This window comes from Aplysia californica, unplaced genomic scaffold, assembly GCF_000002075.1.
Source record: "Aplysia californica isolate F4 #8 unplaced genomic scaffold, AplCal3.0 scaffold00344, whole genome shotgun sequence".
Lineage (NCBI taxonomy): Eukaryota > Metazoa > Mollusca > Gastropoda > Aplysiida > Aplysiidae > Aplysia > Aplysia californica.
In genome coordinates, this window is record NW_004797614.1 from 799,112 (window position 1) to 820,357 (window position 21,246).

Genomic DNA, 21,246 nt, shown 5'->3' on the forward strand with positions numbered 1-21,246 from the left:
TTTTTAACAGGAGAATCTTAAGTGAACCGGAATTATTTATTGTGGGATCGTAGGTGAAGACTACAACAATAGAATTAAACCGAGTATAGTTCTATCTAACAAGACTCAAACTCTTATCCACCCCACCCAACCCTCTCCCCTCATCTGATATGGTTTGGTGTTTCTTTAACATAGAAAATATTCATCATTATTGTTGTTGAGTATTGATTTCATATTCTAATGGAGCCTCCACATATGTACATTTAGACAACAGTAGCATCTAATTTGCACACACAATGGAAAGCAATATAAATGTATAATATGTATATACATACACACATAATAATTATTTTTATATATATATATATATATATATATATATATATATATATATATATATATATATATATATATATATATATATATATAAGAATAAGAATACTTTTAAAAAATTGAGTATCTCGGTCTTTCTGCTGGGGTGTTGTATCCCTTTCGGCCTGGATTGGCCTTGGCAGGTAGCGCCGGAGCCATCCTCTTATGAATGTTAACGATCTAAATTGTGTTGCTGGGGGCATAAAAACACTTTCATTCAATTTTTTAAAAAGGAAAACAACTTAACTGTGAAAACTTCGGTCCACTGCAGCATCGTATCGGTTCTTACACTTAAATACAACACATATGCAAGGCATTTTTACTAACTGACTTGCCTAATCTCAAGGACCTCGAAATAAAACCTTCTTTCTTATCTAGATTTCAGTGCGTGAGTCGGGGATTCGCGCAGCGCAGGTAGACCACAGTTCCGCCGCGAGAGAGGGCACCTATCAGGCGTGCGGTGCCGCCGACAGAGCATCCTCCATTACTTTTAATCTCCTTGGTTTCCCCCAAGGACTCGCCAAGGAGATTAAAAATTAAAGCTCCTTGGTTTCCCAAAAATTCAGCCTCGGGCAATTATTACTTGTTGCATTGTTGATTCCATCTAAAAATAAAATTCGGGCTTCCCAGGTTTCCGTTTATTTCTATTTTTAGTCAAAAAATGCTCACATGATTTGTAAGACTGATTGATTGGTTGTGCTGTCACCAAAGACCGTAAATACCAGGTATTTTACGGTCTCTGCTGTCACTCACATAATCACATTTATGCTGGGCTGAAGATTTAAACCTAGATCGGTAAGATTCTAGATCTATAATTTTTTAAACTTTTGTTTTCTATTAGATCTAGAATTAGATTCTAGATTCTAGGCCTAGATCATCCATCCGGGCAAAAAAAAGTAAAAAAATGTCTCATCCGGTTTCATTTTTATCAGCCAATGGCGCCAATTCAGGTGCAGTGACAACTGACTACTGACTAAGCACTAAGCAAAGGTAATTTAAATTCTCTTGTGAAAATGTTCCTTTTTTTTCGAGTAACTGCATGTCCTACAGTCCTAAGCCATTTTTATGTACACTTGCTACGTTTAATTACCTTGCATGAATGCAAAGTATGCACTTGCAAATCATTGTTGTCACTTGAACTTGTGTTTATTTTGATTGCATTTTCTTTTTTTCCTTTGCTATATTTTCAGAAGAGTTCCAAGCCTTGCATTACGACGAAATGTTGTGGTCTTGACCTGAGCCTGTTATTGTGGTTGGCTTTTCATTGTTTTCATACTCCTTTTAATTAAGGTAGCGTCAGTTGCCACCGAGTGACGCGGTGGCAATTGACATTGACAAAAATTGACTTTTTGTCAATTGCCACTGAGTGAAACGGTGTCAAGTCTGAAGAAAACAACACTATCTTTAGCATTATACATAATGTGCGTCCAATGGGGAGGACTTCTGTAACGAGCGACCACTACGAGACAGAGCAGAATTGAGGGCTTGGGGTAGGGGTAAGGGTAGGGGAAGGGTTAGGTCAAGGCCTCTTCTTTATAATTGTGTTTGATGGGGTGGTCGCTCGTTACGGAAGTCCTTCCGTCCAATGGGTCAATTTGTTCTCAACTTATTTCATTGGACGAGTATCTAGTCTAGAGCTACGGTACCAACTTGGCGTGTTTTCAATGAGACGTGTTATCTAGATCTAGATCTAGGCTAGCCTTAGCCTACACTTTGGTGTAGAACCAACACAGGCAATTTTAGAAGTAGGCGTAGAAGGTCACAAACGCACTCAAACTCAAGCAGAAATTCACGTTATATCGGGGAAGATAAATCGGGGGACGTGGTTCAGGAAAAGACACACACACACACACACGCAAAGGCGAACGCACAACACCGAGCACTCACTCGAGCACAATAAGCTAGATCTACCCACAAACGCAAAAAAGCTCCAATTTACTCGGTGGCAATTGACAAACTGAGTTGTCTACGTACACGGTAACCGGGCACGTAGCCTCAGGGTCTATGTACACGGTTACCGGGCACGTAGCCTCAGTGTCTACGAACACGGTAACCGGCAACCGGGTATGTAGTCTCAATGTCACACACACAGTAACCGGGCGTGTAGCCTCAATATCTACGTACAAGGTAACCGGGCGCGTAGCCTCAATATCTACGTACACGGTAACCAGCAAAAATATCTACGTACACGGCAACCGGGCGTGTAGTCTCAATGTCACATGCACGGTAACCGGGCACGTAGCCTCTATATCTACGTACACGGTAACCGGCAACCGGGCATGTAGCCTCAATATCTACATTCACGGTAACCGGGCGCGTAGCCTCAATATCTACGTACACGGTAACCGGCAACTGGGCGTGTAGTCTCAATGTCACATACACGGTAATTGGGCACGTAGCCTCAATATCTACTTACACGGTAACCGGCAACCGGGCGCCTCTCATTATCTATGAACATGGTAACCGGGTATTTTGTTTCGGGGGGGGGGGGGGGGCTTGAGCTAGGTGCACGATAACTGCTTCGCTCCCTTCACGACCTTGACCATTTTCCTTTTTCACTCCGCTTTTTGTGTGTTGTGAGCGGAATGTAATCCCAAAAATGATCCCAATCTTCTCCCTGTCATCTTTCCTATAGGAGAGCAAAATGCAGTGACACTGAAAATTTTACTTAGCAGAGAGCAGGTAGTTGTAATCAGAATTCTAAACATTAAACATATTTGCTTCCAGTTTCAGGTTTTTTTGTTGTTTTTTTTTTGTCCTCTGGTGTTGCGTCCAGCCCTAGCCCTCCCCCTATCCCCGAGTGCGTCTCTTAAAAAAATCAATAATCTCCTCCCCATTCCTGAGTCCTGTATTTCGAAGCGCTCAGAACACGCGCAGGTTCATTGGCCGGTCACAACGGCGAGCCCGACAAGACGCTTGTATAACTTTCTTTTCTTTATGTTGCCCCCCTGACAGTGACAAATATTTTAATCTATTTTCATGGCGACACCATGTTTGTAATGCCGAACCTTCATGTTACAATAATTGTTGCGTTATCAGACAATTACTGACAAATTTCTAGGTGGTAACGAAAGCGAAAGTAAAGGCTTACTGGACGCTCTGTTATGAAATTTAGTGGGTATCATGCTGCCAGACTATAGAGCGGTTGACCCTAGTGCGTCCTCTTCGAAAAAGCGCAAACTTTGCGAACAGAGTTACCCTACTTGTGTGAAAAACAATAAAATTGACACTCTTTTTGGCTGAGTGAACTATCTCTTGGACCCTCCGGTTACCGTGTATGTAGATACTGAGACTACGTGCCCGGTTACCGTGTACGTAGACCCTGAGGCTTCGCGCCCGGTTACCTTGTACGTAGACACTCCGATTGACAAAAAGTCAATTTTTGTTAATTGCCACCGCGTCACTCGGTGGCAATTGACACTACCTTTTAATTAATCCAAGATCTAGATTCTAGTCCCTAGTTCTAACTTAATTTACACCCCATCTAGATCTAAATATCTAGATCTAGAATCTAGATTCCAGATCTAGATCTAGATTCTAGATCTTCTTCAAATCTAGATTAGATCTAGATCTAGAAGATCTACTTTCGCTTTCCCAGTCTGGCATCTTTCAGAAAATACTTTTAGTTTCAGTTTTTTGTCTTTGTGGACAACTAGATCTAGATTTTAGATCTAGAAAATTTAGATCTAGATCTAGATTCTATACATCTTGATCTGGTAATGTGGTAATTGTTTACTTTCTCGCGTTTAATTCCATGGGAGGACTTCCGTTATGAGTGACCATGCTATGAGAACTCTCACATCAAAATCAAAGGCCTGCTAGAGTGCCTAGAGTTAGTATATATATGTTGGGCGCGATCCATCGATTGCGCAGTTTTTTTGGTTGATCGAGGAAATGCGCGACAATTTATCAATTGTTGCGCATTCTGTTGATCAGCTTTTTGTCGATCCGTTTGGTTGCGCTTTCTATAGATCTTACCCCTGAGTTTTGTTATGTTTTGTTGTCGTCCAGAGTGTAATTTGTTTCACTCTCCAAAGTTAAACAGAAACTGAATGGAAGTAACTGGAAGTCAGGGTTACAATAATGAACTAATCGAGGTGACAGTCCGAATAGACAACAATTATATTCGGACTCTGAATTGAGTCGAGTATGACATGTCCGTTCCGACTTCTGACTCTTGTTCCTAAATATTTCGAGCATTTATGAAAATTTTTTTGGATTATAATGATAACAATTGAGACGTCAGCTTTAATATCCAGTTACAAGATCTAGGTCTAAACTGGCCCTCCCTGCGTCATTAGTATGAACAAAACTAAATTGAGCTGGCCTTGGCGTGGGCAAAGTTAAAATTATGTTGACCAATGAGACTGCGGGTAGCTATATCGCACTCTCGGCTTATTGGGGAAGAGGTGTTGGGAAGAGGCCACGGCTGTCGGTTTTGTGCGATGTGATTTTAAAAAAATTGTCTTTCCACCTGTTTAATTTGATTTTGTTGAGTGTTGAGTTTTTCTGTTATTTTTTTTTTATGAGTCCGGATAAATAAAACATTCTTTTCGGACCTGAGTCCGAATATAAAACCCATATTCTGACTAGATCGCGAATAGATAAAAATTACTATAAACTTACTACATCGCAATAACGGAAGTTGAAATCAGGGTTATAGGTTGGTGAGTATCCCTCTGAACACTTATTCAATATGGAGTGGTTGATTGGAGGTGCTCTTGTTCAAGGAAACAGTACTTGTATTATAATAAATTTTTAATCAACACACAACAATTTATCACAAGCCATTAAATCTTGACCGTATTTCAAATACCACGTGAACTACTCAGCCAATCAAATTTGCCCAAATACTGAGTGCAGGTGCTCGATTTAACGCCGTGTTGCCTCACTCAACCGTCAACACTTTAAGTTCATCACACAACTCTTCTTGGAAGCAAAATAACAGAATGCTCAAACTCAAAGACAGACATGCTCAGTAAACCAATTTTCTTTTTCTTTTTCTGCACTTCATCATCATAGTTTATCGACAGAATGCGCAGTAAGTATATCTTTCACGGATCGACAAAAAGCGCTGATCAACCGAATGCGCAACAATCGATGGATTGTCGAGCGTTTACTTGATCAACCAAATGCGCTGTGCGATCGAAAGTAAACTTGGCCCTTGGTCTAGATCTAGTATGACAGTGTCAGTGTTTTATTCAAGTAACATATAGAGTAAAATTACCGGTTCTATCAAAATTAGGACGAAAATAGGTACGTCGACTTTAAAACTTTATATAGAACTCTATGTCCTATCTGCCTTGCCCTAGAGACCAGCCGAAACTTGCTACAGGAAGCCCTGTGATTGGATGACCCCTGGAATGCACTGTTTCAGCTTGTTCGCATATTTGAGGCCCTTATTGTGACGCCAGATTTATTTACGTGTTCAGTCCCTTTTTTGTGTGTTTTCTCTTGGATTCGGGCAGTATTTTGACTTTTGGTCATTTTCAATTATTATCACATTTGTTTCTTTGCAAGCTTTTAATAACATGATTTTTAATGCTTGTTATCAACACTTGGACACAATGATAGTTTGTCTAAAGTGGTTTTCACCATTTATAGCTATTTTAATGAGTATGTATCTGACCCACTCTACTACACTGGTTTCTGACTCTATTACACTGGTATCTGGCTCTCTCAACTACACTGGTATCTGACTGTATGTATTACACACTGGTATCTGACTGTACAACACTGGTGTCTGACTGAGCTGATATGCTGTATGTGACTCTACTATTATTTAAATTATGCACAAATTCTTGATTCTTTATCATATAACCATTGGTATTATATTATCTCATGTGCCTGAAGGATGAGAAACTACGGATTTTATGTTACTATCCGGGCACACCCCCCCCCCCTTTGGGCAAAAACGGCGGGACTGAAATGCAAATTCTCTTTCATCCTTGATAGGGCCTCATATTTAAATAACGCCAGCTTTCAGAGTTTAACAAAAAGTAGAATCTAGGCCACAGGCTCCTTCATCCACAACCAATGTTAACTCTTCCGGGGGAAGAGCTGCTCGCTGTTTTGCTCAGTTGGTGAAGAAAAGGTGTCTTAAGTAGGACTATTTTTAGCAAAATTCGGCTGTCACTGTAGTGTCAACGAAAGTAATTGATGTTGCTTTAGGTTTGTTTGCCACTCTCTTGGGGTTAGATTTAAAAACAAAATTTTAAACGAATTTTTTGTACTCCAGTGCCTGAAAACTAAAAAAAAAGTAGTGTCAATTGCCACCGAGTGACGCGGTGGCAATTGATTGACTTTTTGTCAATTGCCACCGAGTAAATTGGAGCTCTTTTGCGTTGTGGTGGGCAGATCTAGCTTGTTGTGCTCGAGTGCTCGGTGTTGTGCGTTCGCCTCTCTGTCCCTCTGTGTGTGTGTGTATGTGTGCGTGTGTCTTTTCTTGACCCCCATCCCCTGATTTATGTTCCCCAATATAACGTGAATTTCTGCTTGAGTTTGTGTGCGTTTGTGACCTTCTACTTCTAGAATTGCCTGAGTTAGTTCTGCACCAAAGTGTAGGCTAAGGCTAGCCTAGATCTAGGCCTACGTCTCATTGAAAACACATGAAGTTGGTACCGTGGCTCTAGACTAGATGCTCGTCCAATGAAATTAGTTGAAAACAAATTGACCCATTAGACACACATTATGTATAATGCTAAAGATAGTGTTGTTTTCAGACTTGACACCGCTTCACTCGGTGGCAATTGACAAAAGCCAATTTTTGTCAATTGCCACTGCGTCACTCGGTGGTAATTGACGCTACCAAAAAAAAACCTGCTGCCGGACCCGGTACGATTACTGTATATAGTCTAGATATTCTGGAAAAAAGACTTTTTTTTTTACTCATGCACCCGTCTCATGTAGGCTACACGTTTTACATGGATGGGTCATTCCACCTGTACTGTAAATTATCATTTTGTAACATCTATGTTCAAATTTCAAATTTGTTTCCAGTGAATGCATTGTGGCAAGTTGTCTCAAGTAAGGTCTTATTATTTGTTCTGAAAATGCCAGACCTCTTTGATAATCAGGTCTAGCACAGCGTGCCATAAAAGCCCAATTCCCTGGACTGTGAGGAATGTTACATGCATAAGTTAAACAAAAAACAACAATGATCACAGATTCAGACAAATATAAAGTCAACAGTTCATGTGAATGTGTTTTACTGATAAAAAAAAACTTGAACCACTTGAAAAAAATCATAGAAATTAGCGAGGGTGTCAACTGAAATGACATCAAAATGAATGTGAGGAATGTTAGAGGACAAAAATACTAAATTCATTCGAACAGGGGTTTTTTAAAAACTTTTTTCTCATAGCCAGCACACAAGGCAAAAAATGGTTCTGCAGTTAATGTTCACAATAAACCTTAAAATTAAAACCAAACAAGTATCAAACTAAACTAATGTTTAGTGACTGAACTGAATACAACTCACTTTGAGAAAATTGTGAGGTTTCTTCACCCTTTGGTTTACTATTTTAAGGGGTATTTAAACCCTTGTTTTAGAAACTTAAAGGGTTAAAGTCAATATATCGCTTTTCGGCCTTTTGGCTAAGATCGAAGGTGGTATCTGTTCTCAGCTTCTCCGGCCTTAGTGCCCACTGGTTTAGCGAGGCGGATACTGCCCGAGGCACCCGAGGGATGGAGAAATCTTCCCCTCTATTATATCAGGTGGACGGTCATCGTCCGCATAAAAAAAAAGTCAATATCTCATAATTAATTTTAAGATTTTTTGCTTGCAAACATTTATCTCACTCGTACATTCACTCAGACACGCATAGAGTGACCATGACTATCATTGAAAGCTAACGATTTTAATTAACTTAAGAAATAAATGAAGAATACTGATTAAAATTAGAGTTGTGTCCATTTGGAGGGGGGAAGAGTGGTGGTGGTTGAGCAGTTGGGTCTATCAAAAATCAAATAAAGTTGACGAACCAAAAGGGGTCAACTCCGACTATAATACTCCAAGAAAAATAGACTTGCCATTCTATGAAATTTAAGTCAGGATCTCAGTGGGGAAAAAAATTGGGATCTGGGGTGTCCTTTATTATATCCATGTTTATTCCCTCTGCATGCGTGTGAGTGTGTGTGTGAGCGCACATGCATGCCTGTGTGTGTTTTATCATTTTTAAAAAAATCCTGAAGTATCATGTCACGGTCTCCTAGTCCAAGTGTTTTACATGCCCCCTCCCTTCCCCTCGGACAAGTCCCGAAAGACGCTTCAACCAATGTGCATGAACTTAAATTGACCGCGTCAACGGCGGTCCCCGGCACACACGGAACTCACACGCCGCGATTGGAACAGTTTTACTGACGGGTCTTGATGACGGGCCCGACTAACCAAAACTCGGACAAAGCATGTAACCTCACGGCAGGGGTAAACTCGAATGATACCGGCAAATGTGAGCGACCAGAATGTGGGCCTAGCTTCTGTGCTGAAGCAAGCCTGTGTTGCTGGAAACTTCGCGCAGCTGATAAGTAGGTCGACTAGCCGACTTTTTCTGACACAGAAGGTGACTGTCCTGCATGTGTGTGGGTGTGTCGTCAAATCATTGACTCGGCTTTGGGATAGAGAAAGGGGGAAATGATGCTTGCCAGACACACACCACCTTCGTTTTAAAGCGTGCAAACCCCTGAAATGAAATTATAAAGCGTAAAGCTCTCGCACAACCAAAACTTAAAGGGGGTGGTCTGCGGGTTTAATTTAATGCGTAATATATGCACCTTTGTGCGTAAAGGGGAGCCCTGTAATAAGACGGGGGGTTGGGGGGGGAGTATTTTTTGCTGGCACTCTGAACATTATTGCCAAAGAAGCAGGAGCAAACGTTTACCATACAGTCAAAACTGTCCAAGACAGATACAAGGAACCAGAAAAAAATGTATCTGGCACATTTTGAATTTTTTCTGTCTTAGAGGAATTCAGCATGGGTCACCCATGTAGTCAGCAAGCAGTAGTCAAAACTTAAAACCTCTGAAGTGGCATCTTAGCTGTTCTGATAATGGCACGAGTCACACTTACTAATCCTATGTTGCATCTCATTAGGACCTCGTTTGAACAATGAAAAACAGAAACGATGGAATATCTCTTTATTTCCACCCTTAGCCTCATAAGTGTAATAAGCACAATCCACCAGTCATCAATGCCGCCCTTCCTTTGTATCATGTGTACTGTACAACAATTTGGGGAACTTTTTCCGCAGCAGGTCACAGGATCAGGGCAGCACTTGAGGTTAGATTTCATATCTTTGGCTAACCAAGCAAGTTTTCATGCCAATACACCATTTAGGCACTTTGAAGACAGACAGCAGTGAAATTTCACATCCATACCACCCTGTCCATTTGCACTGCTCAAGGCTCACATCAGTAAGAGCTACTGCCACACTGCACCTCTTCTCCTCTTGTTCACCTTGCAGAGGGATGGAATGGTTAGAGCTAGTAGAACAGAACTTGGCAGTTTTGTTTCAAATGAGGTTGAGTAGGCAAAGCACTTTCTGTCATGACTGGTCAAAATGCTCAAAGGGGAATCTCTCTATCCTTCTCCATTACCAGCCTATGAACATTTCAATCGCAGACAGATGTATGATAGAGGAATGTATCGGGAGTGGGGCAGGTGGTGAGGTCTGAGGCCATGGATGAGCCATCATAATTCATTCACCTGTCCTTATTGACTTTTGTTTGTAAGTCTGTCCAATAACTGAAACGATTATATTTGTGTAGTTCTCTTTGACTGTATATCCAAGTTGAACGGTCAATAACTAATTTTCAGCTGCTGATGAGGGAGGCGTGTGATCCGTCATAGCTTATAAGCCCACCCACATCTCCTATACAACTTTTAAGTGAGATGAGCTGTCATTCTGTCAACCCGGTCAGAAACAATGGAACTAAAAGAGTGAAATGTGTATCTCTTTTTAGAGAGAAAATTTTGAAAAATACAGTTGAAATCGTCTAAGACAGCTATCCGTTGTCGAGGAGGAAAGTGGTTGTCTTAGACAGATGACTGCTTTACAGAGCAGTGTCATTATACAAAATGCAAGGAGGAAATAAACAGTGGTCTTTTGTGCAGGTGATTGTCTTATACTGGTGACCGTTAAAGCAGGTTGGACTGTATACTCAAATTTTTCATAATTCAAGATGTTTTTTGTCCTTTCTTATCTCCAAGTCTTAGCACTGCAATGTGTAAAAGAAAGTATTGAAAACTGTTGCTTTTAACTTTGTACTGTAGAAGATTAAGTGATTTTTGTTTGAATTTATTTTCTTGATTCCCATTTTTAGGTTTTGAGTACAACAAAATCCTGAAAAGATGTCAACCATTGAGGCAATGGGGATTCAAGGAATCCGGAGCTTCGGTCCAGATTCCTCTGATTTTATGAAAGTGAAGTTTTTTAAACCGCTCACTCTCATCCTGGGGGCGAATGGCACAGGAAAAACGGTATTAATTTTTTTAATTTGCTGAGATCACCTGTATGTGAGGTTTACCTCTTCTGTGGGGTTGTCTGTATGTGAGATTGCCTGTTTGTTCAGATCACTGTTGTACTGAACCAACTTAATAAACTATTTCAGTGACATTTAATCTTTAGTAAAATTTTTATTTAATTTAAAACATACTTCATGAAATGCCATCTGTATTCATTGTTCACTTTTCTGACAACTTTTTGAATTGTAACCTTTTTTGGTCACATTGCAATAGAAATAGTTGATTTCAGTTTGTTTTTGTTTTTTTAACATGTTAAACCTGAAGGGCTGCTTACAGTGGTTGATGAGTCTTCCCAAAATGACTAAGAGTCTGTTCTCACTGGGCATCATTATGCACACAGATTTAAACTGATTTTCTCATAAATGCAACAACCTTAACATTTAATTCTTTCAGAGTTTGACACTTGTTTTTATGTTTGTGTAAAATATAAACCATCCTCACTCATTTTGGAAAAGGACAAACACATCTTTCCTACTGTGGAAATCAATAAGAGATCAATGGTTAACTGAATGGCTTTAAATGTATATATATTTTTTTTTTATCTCAGACGATCATTGAATGCTTGAAATATGCAACCACAAGTGACATGCCACCAGGCTGCAAGGGGGCAGGAGCGGCGTTTGTTCATGACCCAAAGGTTTGTTGATCTCCCATTGTCAAGTCAGTGTCAGCTGCTAGAATACAGTATAGTTTTGTAGGAAAGTCATGTGTTTGTGGTTCCATATCATATTGGATTTTTAAAAGAAAATTTTATTTTTAAATGATGTATGCTGAATTGGGTTCACTTCTTTAGACTTGTGCTCATCTTTACCTTTACATTTTGTGAATTTGGCTGGGAAATGGTCTTTTCGTCTCAGACATCCTAATGATGATGGGTTTTTTAAAATTGTAATTTATTTTTACTTTAGTCTGTTTTATTCTGACCCTAGGGGAGGACATGTTATGTAAATTACATCTGAGATTGACGTTGGAAAGGGGAAATGTCATACGTTTTCAATTGTACATATTAGAAACTTAGTATTAAAGTGACTGAATGAAATGTTTCTGAGTTTAAAAAAAGATTCAAAATTTAGCTGTTTGGGAGATAGAATGGGACAGATATGTGGTTTAGCACAGTTTGCCTAATTGTCTGTATTGTTCATCACAAGCATGTAGGTAAATGGTCTCTACTGTGTGAATTGTACAGTTCTTCTTTTTTCAGCTGACAAATGAACGTGAGGTCAAAGGTCAGGTAAAATTGATGATCAAAGATGTGACTGGTGCTGCCCTGACTGTGGAGAGATCTGTGATAGCTAGAGTTAAAGATGGAAAGGTCAGTTAGGAAATGGTGATCCAGTGAGTCTGTTAATTTTATAATTAATTGCTGATGTATAAAGAATATTCGTCAAAGAACTTGTTCTTTCATGCTTTGTGGTGTGATTTATAATGTTTTTTTAGACAGGAATATAGTCTGCTGTGACATGTTCAGGGTGTCCAGCAAGGTTGTCAAGTCGTAAAAAAGTCATAAATTTGGCACCCTGGTCGTAAAGGTCCCAAATGGTAGTAAATGTGCTGTGGTGGTAGTAAACATTTGGTAAACAGTCATAAGTTAACTTGCGTACAGGGTGGTGGAGCCAGCAAAACTTTTCAGTGAACCCTAGCCGCGGTACATGACTCCGATTTTGCCGGTCGCAATTGTAAAATAATATTCGTTCACCTTTTCCCTGTCTGAGAGTACGTTTCATGCGAAAAGGCAGCTATGGCAGCAGGCGGAAAAGTATGTGACAACGAGGCTCGATCAGGAAAATCAAGATATACTTTCGCATTTTTTACCACCCAGAAATTTGCCGGCGATATACTGATAACGCAAGATTTGCGACATGCAAGTTGTGCAGTATAAGCGCTGTGTCACCGCGCAAATAAAATTTAATCAATACTCGGATTCGTCACTGTGCTGTCACTTATGGGGGGGAAAAAAGAAAAGAAGATACAAGCGTCGTCCGATTTTCAGATTGTCGGGCTCGCCATCGTGACCGGTCAGTGAACCTGCGCTTGTTCGCATCACAAGATACGGAATGGGTACCGGTAGGGGATTATTAATTTTTTTTAAAAGATACGCTCTGGGGAGGGTGCTGAAGGCAACACCAGAGGACAAAAACTTGGAAGCAAATTTCAGAATTTTGATTATATTTAGAGCTCTCTGCAAAGCGCGTGTTGGTGCAGGGCGTGTGTGGAATCGGCATCTTTCATACCTTGTAAACCGTGTTAACTAACATGTACATGTTTCATTGGGTGAGTGATAGTAAATTATAACAATAGTGTAGCTTTCTGTTCAAGACAGGCAGATTTTCAGTGACACTGCATCTTGCCCTCCCACAGTTCTTACAACTCTCACACTGCATGGGTCTACTTGAGCCATTCAAGTTATTGCTATTGCTCTACTGACTGAGGTGTCTTTAGGCCATTCCCAAAGGAGGGATAGTAATATGTTCTTATGCACAGTCGAATTGTAAATAAGGGCTGATTTATCAATGCATGCTCATACTGTGCCGGAACAACATAGGGGGAACTGCTGCTTTTTCTTTCCTCTGCCTTACTATCGTCATTTTCCTCTACTTCTTTTGTATGTTTATCACTCTTGTAAACTACAGTGGAACTCGGATTCAACGAGGTCGCCGGGCATGACCTAAAATCTCGTTGAATCCGAGTGTTCGTTATAGCAAACACAAGGTTTTGTGTAGATTACAAGCACTGAGCAAGTAATGTAAAGAAAAGTCACAAGTAGTGCCTGAAATGCCTGCATACCTGCATATTATGAGCTGTGTAAAAAAAAAAAAGACAGATTCGTTCAAATGCACTCGCCTGTGTCATCTCGATTGTTTACCAAAAAGTTGTGTTGATCTACAGAGCCTAGCATATGGCAACTTTTGATTTCACAGACCAGCACACAATTCATTACGTAAATCTACGTCAAGACTAGCTTGTCATAGTAATAATGATCAGTTGCCTTGGGGGGGGGAAAAAAGACTGACGCGTTTGTATCTGCGACGTTCAACGCCCGGACCGCTAGTGCCCACCCCCCTCCCCGACATGCACACACAGTCACTCGTGTGCAGGCCGCCTATCCGACCCCGCACCAGAGTAGACACATGTGTGTGCCAACAAAGCTTGTGTTGGTATAAAAAAAAGCCTCTGATTGGTCGCATGCAATCGGCTAATTGAATGAATAATGGTTCACGATGCAGGTGCAATGGATGGTTTCCGGGAATAGATAAAGTTCGTTCTGGGAGAAAAATGAGCGACGCCATGTCTGCGGGGGCTGTTCACCCTGAAGCGAGCTCGCTGATTTAAGTGCTCGTTGAATGTCTTTTGTAACTGAAAAGTGACCTAAAAGATCTGGCACTTTATCTCAACAAATATGCCTACATCTCACACATTTTGCATTTTGGAATATTACAGTCTTGACCACTCTTCTGGGCCTTTAGCGGTTGACTTAGATACCTGTAGTCCTACCTCTGGTAGATATTTGCCCTTTTTCTGTGTCTGTGAAGCTACTAGCCCCAAGCCAGATGTTTTCATGTAATGGGGAGGGGGTGGGGTGACATGGCATATTTCTGTGTAGGACAGGTGTGACATCTTATAGAATGCATTTGGGGGGGAGGGGGGGGGGAATCATACTTCCTCATGATTTGAACAGTCATCAGTATCTGGAAGCTGGTGTGAAAGAACGTGCACCTCTCTTCAGTCCTCCTTTTTATATTGACAGGGCAAAAAAACAGAAATGAAAACTCTTGATGGCGTGTTGGTGAGGGAGACGAGGGAAGGAGTGAAGGAATCCATCACCTCCCGGTGTGCTGACCTCAACAGAGAGGTAACAGTTTCCTGCTGGCAACACATGGCTTATGTTCTTTTTTGCCTTTAAGTTCAATGTTGTGGATGGTTTGAGGAATCCATTGGCAGGTCCTTTTTTCCCTTCTCCTCTATTGTCTCTGTTTGTCTGTCTTACTGTTTTCTTGCACCAAATGACTATTATTGCATTTTTGTTGTTTTGAGCAAGTATGTTGTTTTATATATGTGAGGCAGCGTGGTGAAATCAGACGCTCGTCGAAATAATCAAAGTAAAGAAGCTAGCATTTTTCCGCTAGGTTTTGAATTTTTATCGATTTGTTTTTCGTGGCTCAACACCTTTCATGCCCATTAAAGAACACAGTTCTGTATGAATTTTATTGGAAACGTTGATTAAAGGCACAAAAAAATGTAAATTTTCAGTTTCCATGGACTCTCAAGCTAAGGAAATAACTAAACTTTGATGGCCATATTCTCACTAATTTTACCTCTGAAACCAGGTGACCCCTATCTACTTCATTCTCAAATATCTCGGCGTGTATTCAATATAAATGGATATTTTTTCATCCAAAGCAAGACAAACGGACAAGCTTTAAGATGATACCAATAACTCTACATGCCCAAAACTTGACGAGTGCCCGATTCCACCGCGTCGTGACACATATACTGACTTTGGGAAGATGTAACATAGATATTATAGAAACTGTCACTGTAAGTTCAACTTATGTAGATTTGTTTCAGATCTGCCTAAATGTGATCGCTGCTAGGTTCCTCTGATGCAGTGTTTAGTGATTTTTTAATATTGTTTTTGAAGAGGATTGATGAAAATAAAAGAAATTGTGTGTGAATGAGGAAAGCATTTTTCTGTCTGCCATTTTGCTTTGTGTTTGTTATCCCATCCACTGTATGGTTTGCATTTTGGAGTGGTAGTCCAGTTTTGGTTTTTAGAATGAGGAGAGGGAGAAGCTAGATGGTTTTGAAATTGTTCAGCGTTTACATCTGCTTGTTTATTTCAGATGATTGGAGCCCTCGGTGTTTCTAAAGCTGTGCTGGAGAATGTCATCTTTTGCCATCAAGAAGATTCCAATTGGTATGTATTCATCATGGTTTTGCAAAGTGTGCTGGGTTACTTACTGTAAATCCCATTTTCTTGAAGCGTAAGCATAGTTCGGTTGTGAATCATGTATTAAATTAATTTTGAATGAATTGTCTTTTCTTAGATGTATTATCACCCGGTAGACTTCTTTCTAGAGAGTTTCTAATCATTTTGGGTTTAGCAGTTCTTCCACTCTTCCGTATTTTTACGGAAATCTGTACTTTCTGCCATTTCCGTACTTGTTCCTCCATCATTATCAACTCCCTCCATAAAAAGCTGCGACAGCGTAGGACTACCGAAATTCCGTAGCAAAAGATCCGTACTCGCCTTCGTATTGTCTAATACTAGTATAAGTTACGGATATTTACGATAATTCTCTCAGCAATAAGTTAATGTTATAGAAACCTGCCAGATTGCGCATTTCCTGCAATCAGCCATTGTTCCGCTATGCCACATTATGCATTCTTTGCGGGTTGGTTGGCAGTTAATTTTTACCTGTGGATTGATCAAAATCTGGCGAACTTTTTTGTGCTAATTTCCTCCTTTCTATCATTCACTCATTCCGTCAGTCTATCTTCGGATTGTTGTCGCGGCTGGAAAATATGCGCGTTGATCAAGTAAATTGACATGTGATCTTAGACAGAAAATACTGTCAGTAAGAAACTTTTTTTTACAAATTGTAAGGCAGCATGGTAGAATCAAGCTCTCATCAATTTTTGGGCATGTAGAGTTATTGGTATCATCTTAAAGCTTGTTCAATTTTCTTTGTTTGTATGAAAAAAATATTCATTTATCTTGAATACAAGTCGAGATATTTGTGAATGAAGGAGGTGGAGGTCACCTATTTTCAGAGGCAAAATTGTGAGAAAATGGCTGCCAAAGATTAGTTATTTCTTTAGCTTAAAAGTCCTTGGTAACTGAAAAGTTACATTTTTGTGCCTTTAATCGTTTTTAAGAAAAATCCACACAGAAGTGAATTCTTTATTGTGCATGAAAGGTGTTGAGCCCCCCCCAAAAAATTGATTAAAATTCACAAACCTGCGGAAGAATGCAGGTTTCTTCATTTTGATTATTTTGACGAGAGCCTGATTCCACCACGCTGCCTCACAATTTGTCTAGATCTAGAGAAATGATCAATACGAAGATTCTACGGCACGGGAACGAGATTTATGCTGAAACCAGCCTAAAACTACTAAAATCAAGAATAATTAGAAGTGGTGTTCCGAGGTTGTGACATGCGACATTTGGACGTGAAATTTAAGGAAAATTAGGGTATACGCCGGGTAACTGTATTGTGAAGGTACATATCTATTCATTATTCCCATGTTTGCTTTCTATCAATGGTGCGATGACAAATTAATTGAATTATAGTAGCAATGGAAAGGGAACCTGCTTTTAAACTATGTCATCAATGGAAATGTATTAATTATTATGTAGATCTTGGTGAAGAAATCAAACAAGACAAAATGTTGGTGAAAAAACAAATATTATGATTTGTAGGCAATCTCTTCAAACAGGCTCCCAAATGCCATTTTCAGCCCTCTAAAAGCACTTAATTTCTATTTCTTCTGGGGCTTCGCCCCCCTAAGCCCCCCACCGGGACGCTGTCCCTGGACCCTGCTGGGCGCAGGCCCCCAGACCCCCTGCAGAATTTTCCTTACTTTTCAGCCTCAGCTGGTGGAAGCACTGGTTTAGATTAGTCAAAGTGAAATAGATTTTGCTTACTTCACAGTTTTACATGTTTTATTTTTACAACCCTGTCAATGGGATGTCTCTTTCTAATGTTGGCCACTAATTCATTACTGGACTTCATGAGCTGGAATTAAGCAGTCGAATGAAAGACTGGCCTCTGTTCCCTTGTTTGCTGGCAAGATTTACGGTTTTTTCACAATGAAAGAAAAGTTTTAAGACTGGTTTAAAATAACAGGGTAGTTTTGCCAACACAAGGGGTGCCCAAGGGCTGACCTGGATGTTCTGGCTAATTTCTTCCTGCAGGGGTTCAGCATGCAAGTTATCAGGCAAGTTGCTTCTAAGCTGCAGTGTCTGTCATGTCTTTTTTTTATCTGGGTTTACTTTTCAAGCATCGGAGACCACAGTTCTTTTGTCAAAAGCACTATTGACTGAAATTTTTCCAATTTTCTTTTTCTTTTTTCTGTTCTGTGCTTTTTTTCATTTTTTTCTTGCTTTGAAAGACTTGACGGTGAGATTCTATTTGCCAATGTTCAATTGCAGGCCTCTCAGTGAAGGGAAGGCCTTGAAGGATAAATTTGATGCCATATTTGCTTCCACGCGCTATACAAAAGTCATGGAAGAGATTAAAAAGTTGAAAGTATCTCAGGTAAGTTAAAGACTCTTATACTCAAGTGTCATTATTGTGTAGCTGTATTTTATTGTTTGAAGAATGTAAAGTATATATCTACCGTAGAGAATCTTTTTTTGCTGTTGGGGCTCATTATGTGGACTCTTTGATGGCAAGGAACAGTGACTGATTGCCTGTAAGTCCCTAAATTTGTTTTTATGGTTTTAAAAAAATTTGTTTTTTTGGTCAACATTTTTAGTGTTGAAAGTCTTGTGTTTTAAATTGTGCTTTCAATTTGGCAAGATGTCTGTGAGTACATACAACAGGTTGGACTACTTTTCAAGCAGTGGGAAACAGAAGTTATGCTATATGTACGGTGCTTGTTGCAAATTTACAAAACTGCCAAAATCAATGTTATAGATATTACACTTTATGCATTGTGATGAAATAGGGGGAAATGAGCATATGAACATGGAGTGGGAGTTTTTGGTGAAATAGGAAGATGTGAAGGGTGATGAAATTTACATTGGCACAATAACAGGTATTTGATGTAAAGAAAAGGCCAGACATACAGCATTAAAAAAATATTATAATGCCACTGTTTGAGATGTCCCACTGTCAAAGGCAACTCTTTTCTCCTCGACAGTGGGTGGCTGTCTTGGACAATGTCGACTGTATGTTGGGAGTTCTTTCTTTCCATTTACAAAATTTTCTCGTTTACTGTTTTTCTTTACCTCTTTAGTTTCTGTCTGTCTGTCTGTCTGTCTGCTTTATTCTTTCCTTGTTCTAAGTGACAGACACTATGTCCATGTGCTTCTTTTTACTCAAATCAAACTAAACTTTCTTTTATTGCATGTACAGGATCAAGAAATCAGAGAAGGTAAAAAAGAGCTGGAATATTTGAAACAGCATAAAGACAAGGCCCAACAGGTAAGTGGGGAGTTGTTTATATGCACCAACACACTGGCAAACTCACTAGAGACATGCATTATTTTGTTAAATATCAGAAATTACCAGTTTTTCAGAAGGGCAGGCTTTTTTCTGACATCTTGTAGTAGCCTTTCTGGCAGGGCATTAAGACAATGTGAACAATGTGATTTGAATTCCTTCAAGAGTTATGATTTTCCTGTCTTATTTTTGTTCTTTTGGAGTACTAGTAATACTTGTAGTCTTATATTGATATGACACTATAGATACATTTAATGATTGATTAAGATAATACTCTGGATACATGTGTTTGTGTGAGATATATATTTGCATATTGCATGTGTTTGAATGAGGGTGAAAAAGGATGGTGACTGAGTTTGTTTGAGATATATGTTTGTAGATTGTATGTGTTTATATGAGATATATGTTTGCAGATGGCATGTAATTTGTGTGAGAAAGTATGATCAATTTTTGTATTACTGCATGGGCCGGGAACACAAGACAACAAGATAAAGAAAAATTAAATCGATTAATACGGAAAGCATGTAAAATTTCAACATCTACATTCCTTTACTTGGATGAATTGTACATAGAAACTTGCACTAAAAAATTAATTCCATCTTTGTAGACAACAAACATCCCTTGTTCCCTCAAATAAAAACATCAGTCAGAAGTAAAAGACCTAGGCTTCTGATCTGTAACAAAGAAAGATATAGAAGGTAATTTTTACCATCATCTATCAAAATGCTCCCATCTTAACCATCTTGTATAAGTATACTTACGATAGAGCAGGCATCATTTAACATTGAGTGTGTATATCTTAAGATTATTATCGTTTATATTGCTGCTCATTTATATTATACATGTGATTGTAGGCCTGCGTGTGTGTACATGTGGTGAAGCAACAAACCAATGTGCCAGAATCTGAACAATAAAGATGTATCTTATCTTATCGTATACATATGTTTACATATTGTATGTATTTACGTCAGGATGAGAAAGGAAGGTGATGTATTTGTGCGACTGTCTATAGACTGTATATGATTGCATTACTTGTAAAGAAGTAACATTATGTTCTGTTGGAATGTGTGGCCAACAGCTGACAGGAGACCTGGAGCAACTAGAGACTCAACTGGCCGCTTCAGTGGACAGTGTCCAGCACATCAAGGACAAACTGGCTCCCATCGGCACTCGACTGGCCGAGCTCAACAACCGTGCGCATGATATTGGCGAGCTGCAGAGAGAAAAGTGTAATACACTGTCCTTAGATTTTTTGTTGTTGAGAGAGAAGTGTAATCTACTGTCCTTAGTTTTAGCTACCCAGAGAGAGAAGTGTAATCTACTGTCCTTAGTTTTAGCTACCCAGAGAGAGAAGTGTAATCTATTGTCCTTAGTTTTAGCTACCCAGAGAGAGAAGTGTAATCTACTGTCCTTTGTTTTAGCTACCCAGAGAGAGAAGTGTAATCTACTGTCCTTTGTTTTAGCTACCCTGAGAGAGAAGTGTAATCTATTGTCCTTAGTTTTAGCTACCCAGAGAGAGAAGTGTAATCTATTGTCCTTTGTTTTAGCTACCCAGAGAGAGAAGTGTAATCTATTGTCCTTAGTTTTAGCTACCCAGAGAGGGAAGTGTAATATAATGTCCTTAATTTTAGCTATACAGGGAGAGAAGTTTAATGTCATGTCCTTAATTTTAGCTATACAGGGAGAGAAGTTTAATGTCATGTCCTTAATTTTAGCTATACAGGTAGAGAAGTTTAATGTCATGTCCTTAATTTTAGCTATACAGGGAGAGAAGTTTAATGTCATGTCCTTAATTTTAGCTATACAGGAAGAGAAGTTTAATGTCATGTCCTCAATTTTAGCTATACATGGAGAGAAGTTTAATGTCATGTCCTTAATTTTAGCTATACAGGTAGAGAAGTTTAATGTCATGTCCTTAATTTTAGCTATACAGGGAGAGAAGTTTAATGTCATGTCCTTAATTTTAGCTATACAGGGAGAGAAGTTTAATGTCATGTCCTTAATTTTAGCTATACAGGAAGAGAAGTTTAATGTCATGTCCTTAATTTTAGCTATACAGGTAGAGAAGTTTAATGTCATGTCCTTAATTTTAGCTATACAGGGAGAGAAGTTTAATGTCATGTCCTCAATTTTAGCTATACAGGTAGAGAAGTTTAATATCATGTCCTTAATTTTAGCTATACAGGGAGAGAAGTTTAATGTCAT

At 39.4% G+C, this 21,246-nt stretch overlaps 1 protein-coding gene and 1 pseudogene across 4 annotated transcripts in view; both read left to right on the forward strand.

Annotated features, from left to right (window-relative positions):
- The first annotated feature begins 1,020 nt into the window (after positions 1-1,020).
- LOC101847050 (DNA repair protein RAD50) overlaps positions 1,021-21,246 on the forward strand; it is a 59,615-nt gene continuing 39,389 nt past the window's right edge. Inside the window, exons 1-10 of one of the 4 annotated variants that reach the window (XM_005102834.3) lie at positions 1,021-1,146; positions 1,542-1,603; positions 10,672-10,828; positions 11,421-11,510; positions 12,075-12,185; positions 14,619-14,723; positions 15,715-15,788; positions 18,027-18,132; positions 18,955-19,023; positions 20,120-20,270. In XM_005102834.3, coding sequence (XP_005102891.1) covers positions 10,700-10,828; positions 11,421-11,510; positions 12,075-12,185; positions 14,619-14,723; positions 15,715-15,788; positions 18,027-18,132; positions 18,955-19,023; positions 20,120-20,270 — 835 coding nt within the window. In that variant the 5' untranslated portion in view covers positions 1,021-1,146; positions 1,542-1,603; positions 10,672-10,699. Of the gene's footprint in view, positions 1,147-1,239; positions 1,342-1,541; positions 1,604-10,671; positions 10,829-11,420; positions 11,511-12,074; positions 12,186-14,618; positions 14,724-15,714; positions 15,789-18,026; positions 18,133-18,954; positions 19,024-20,119; positions 20,271-21,246 lie in introns of those variants that run through there. The other 3 variants (XM_005102835.3, XM_013085104.2, XM_005102836.3) reach the window with 3 other exon arrangements.
- LOC118478047 lies at positions 7,928-8,189 on the forward strand (annotated as a pseudogene).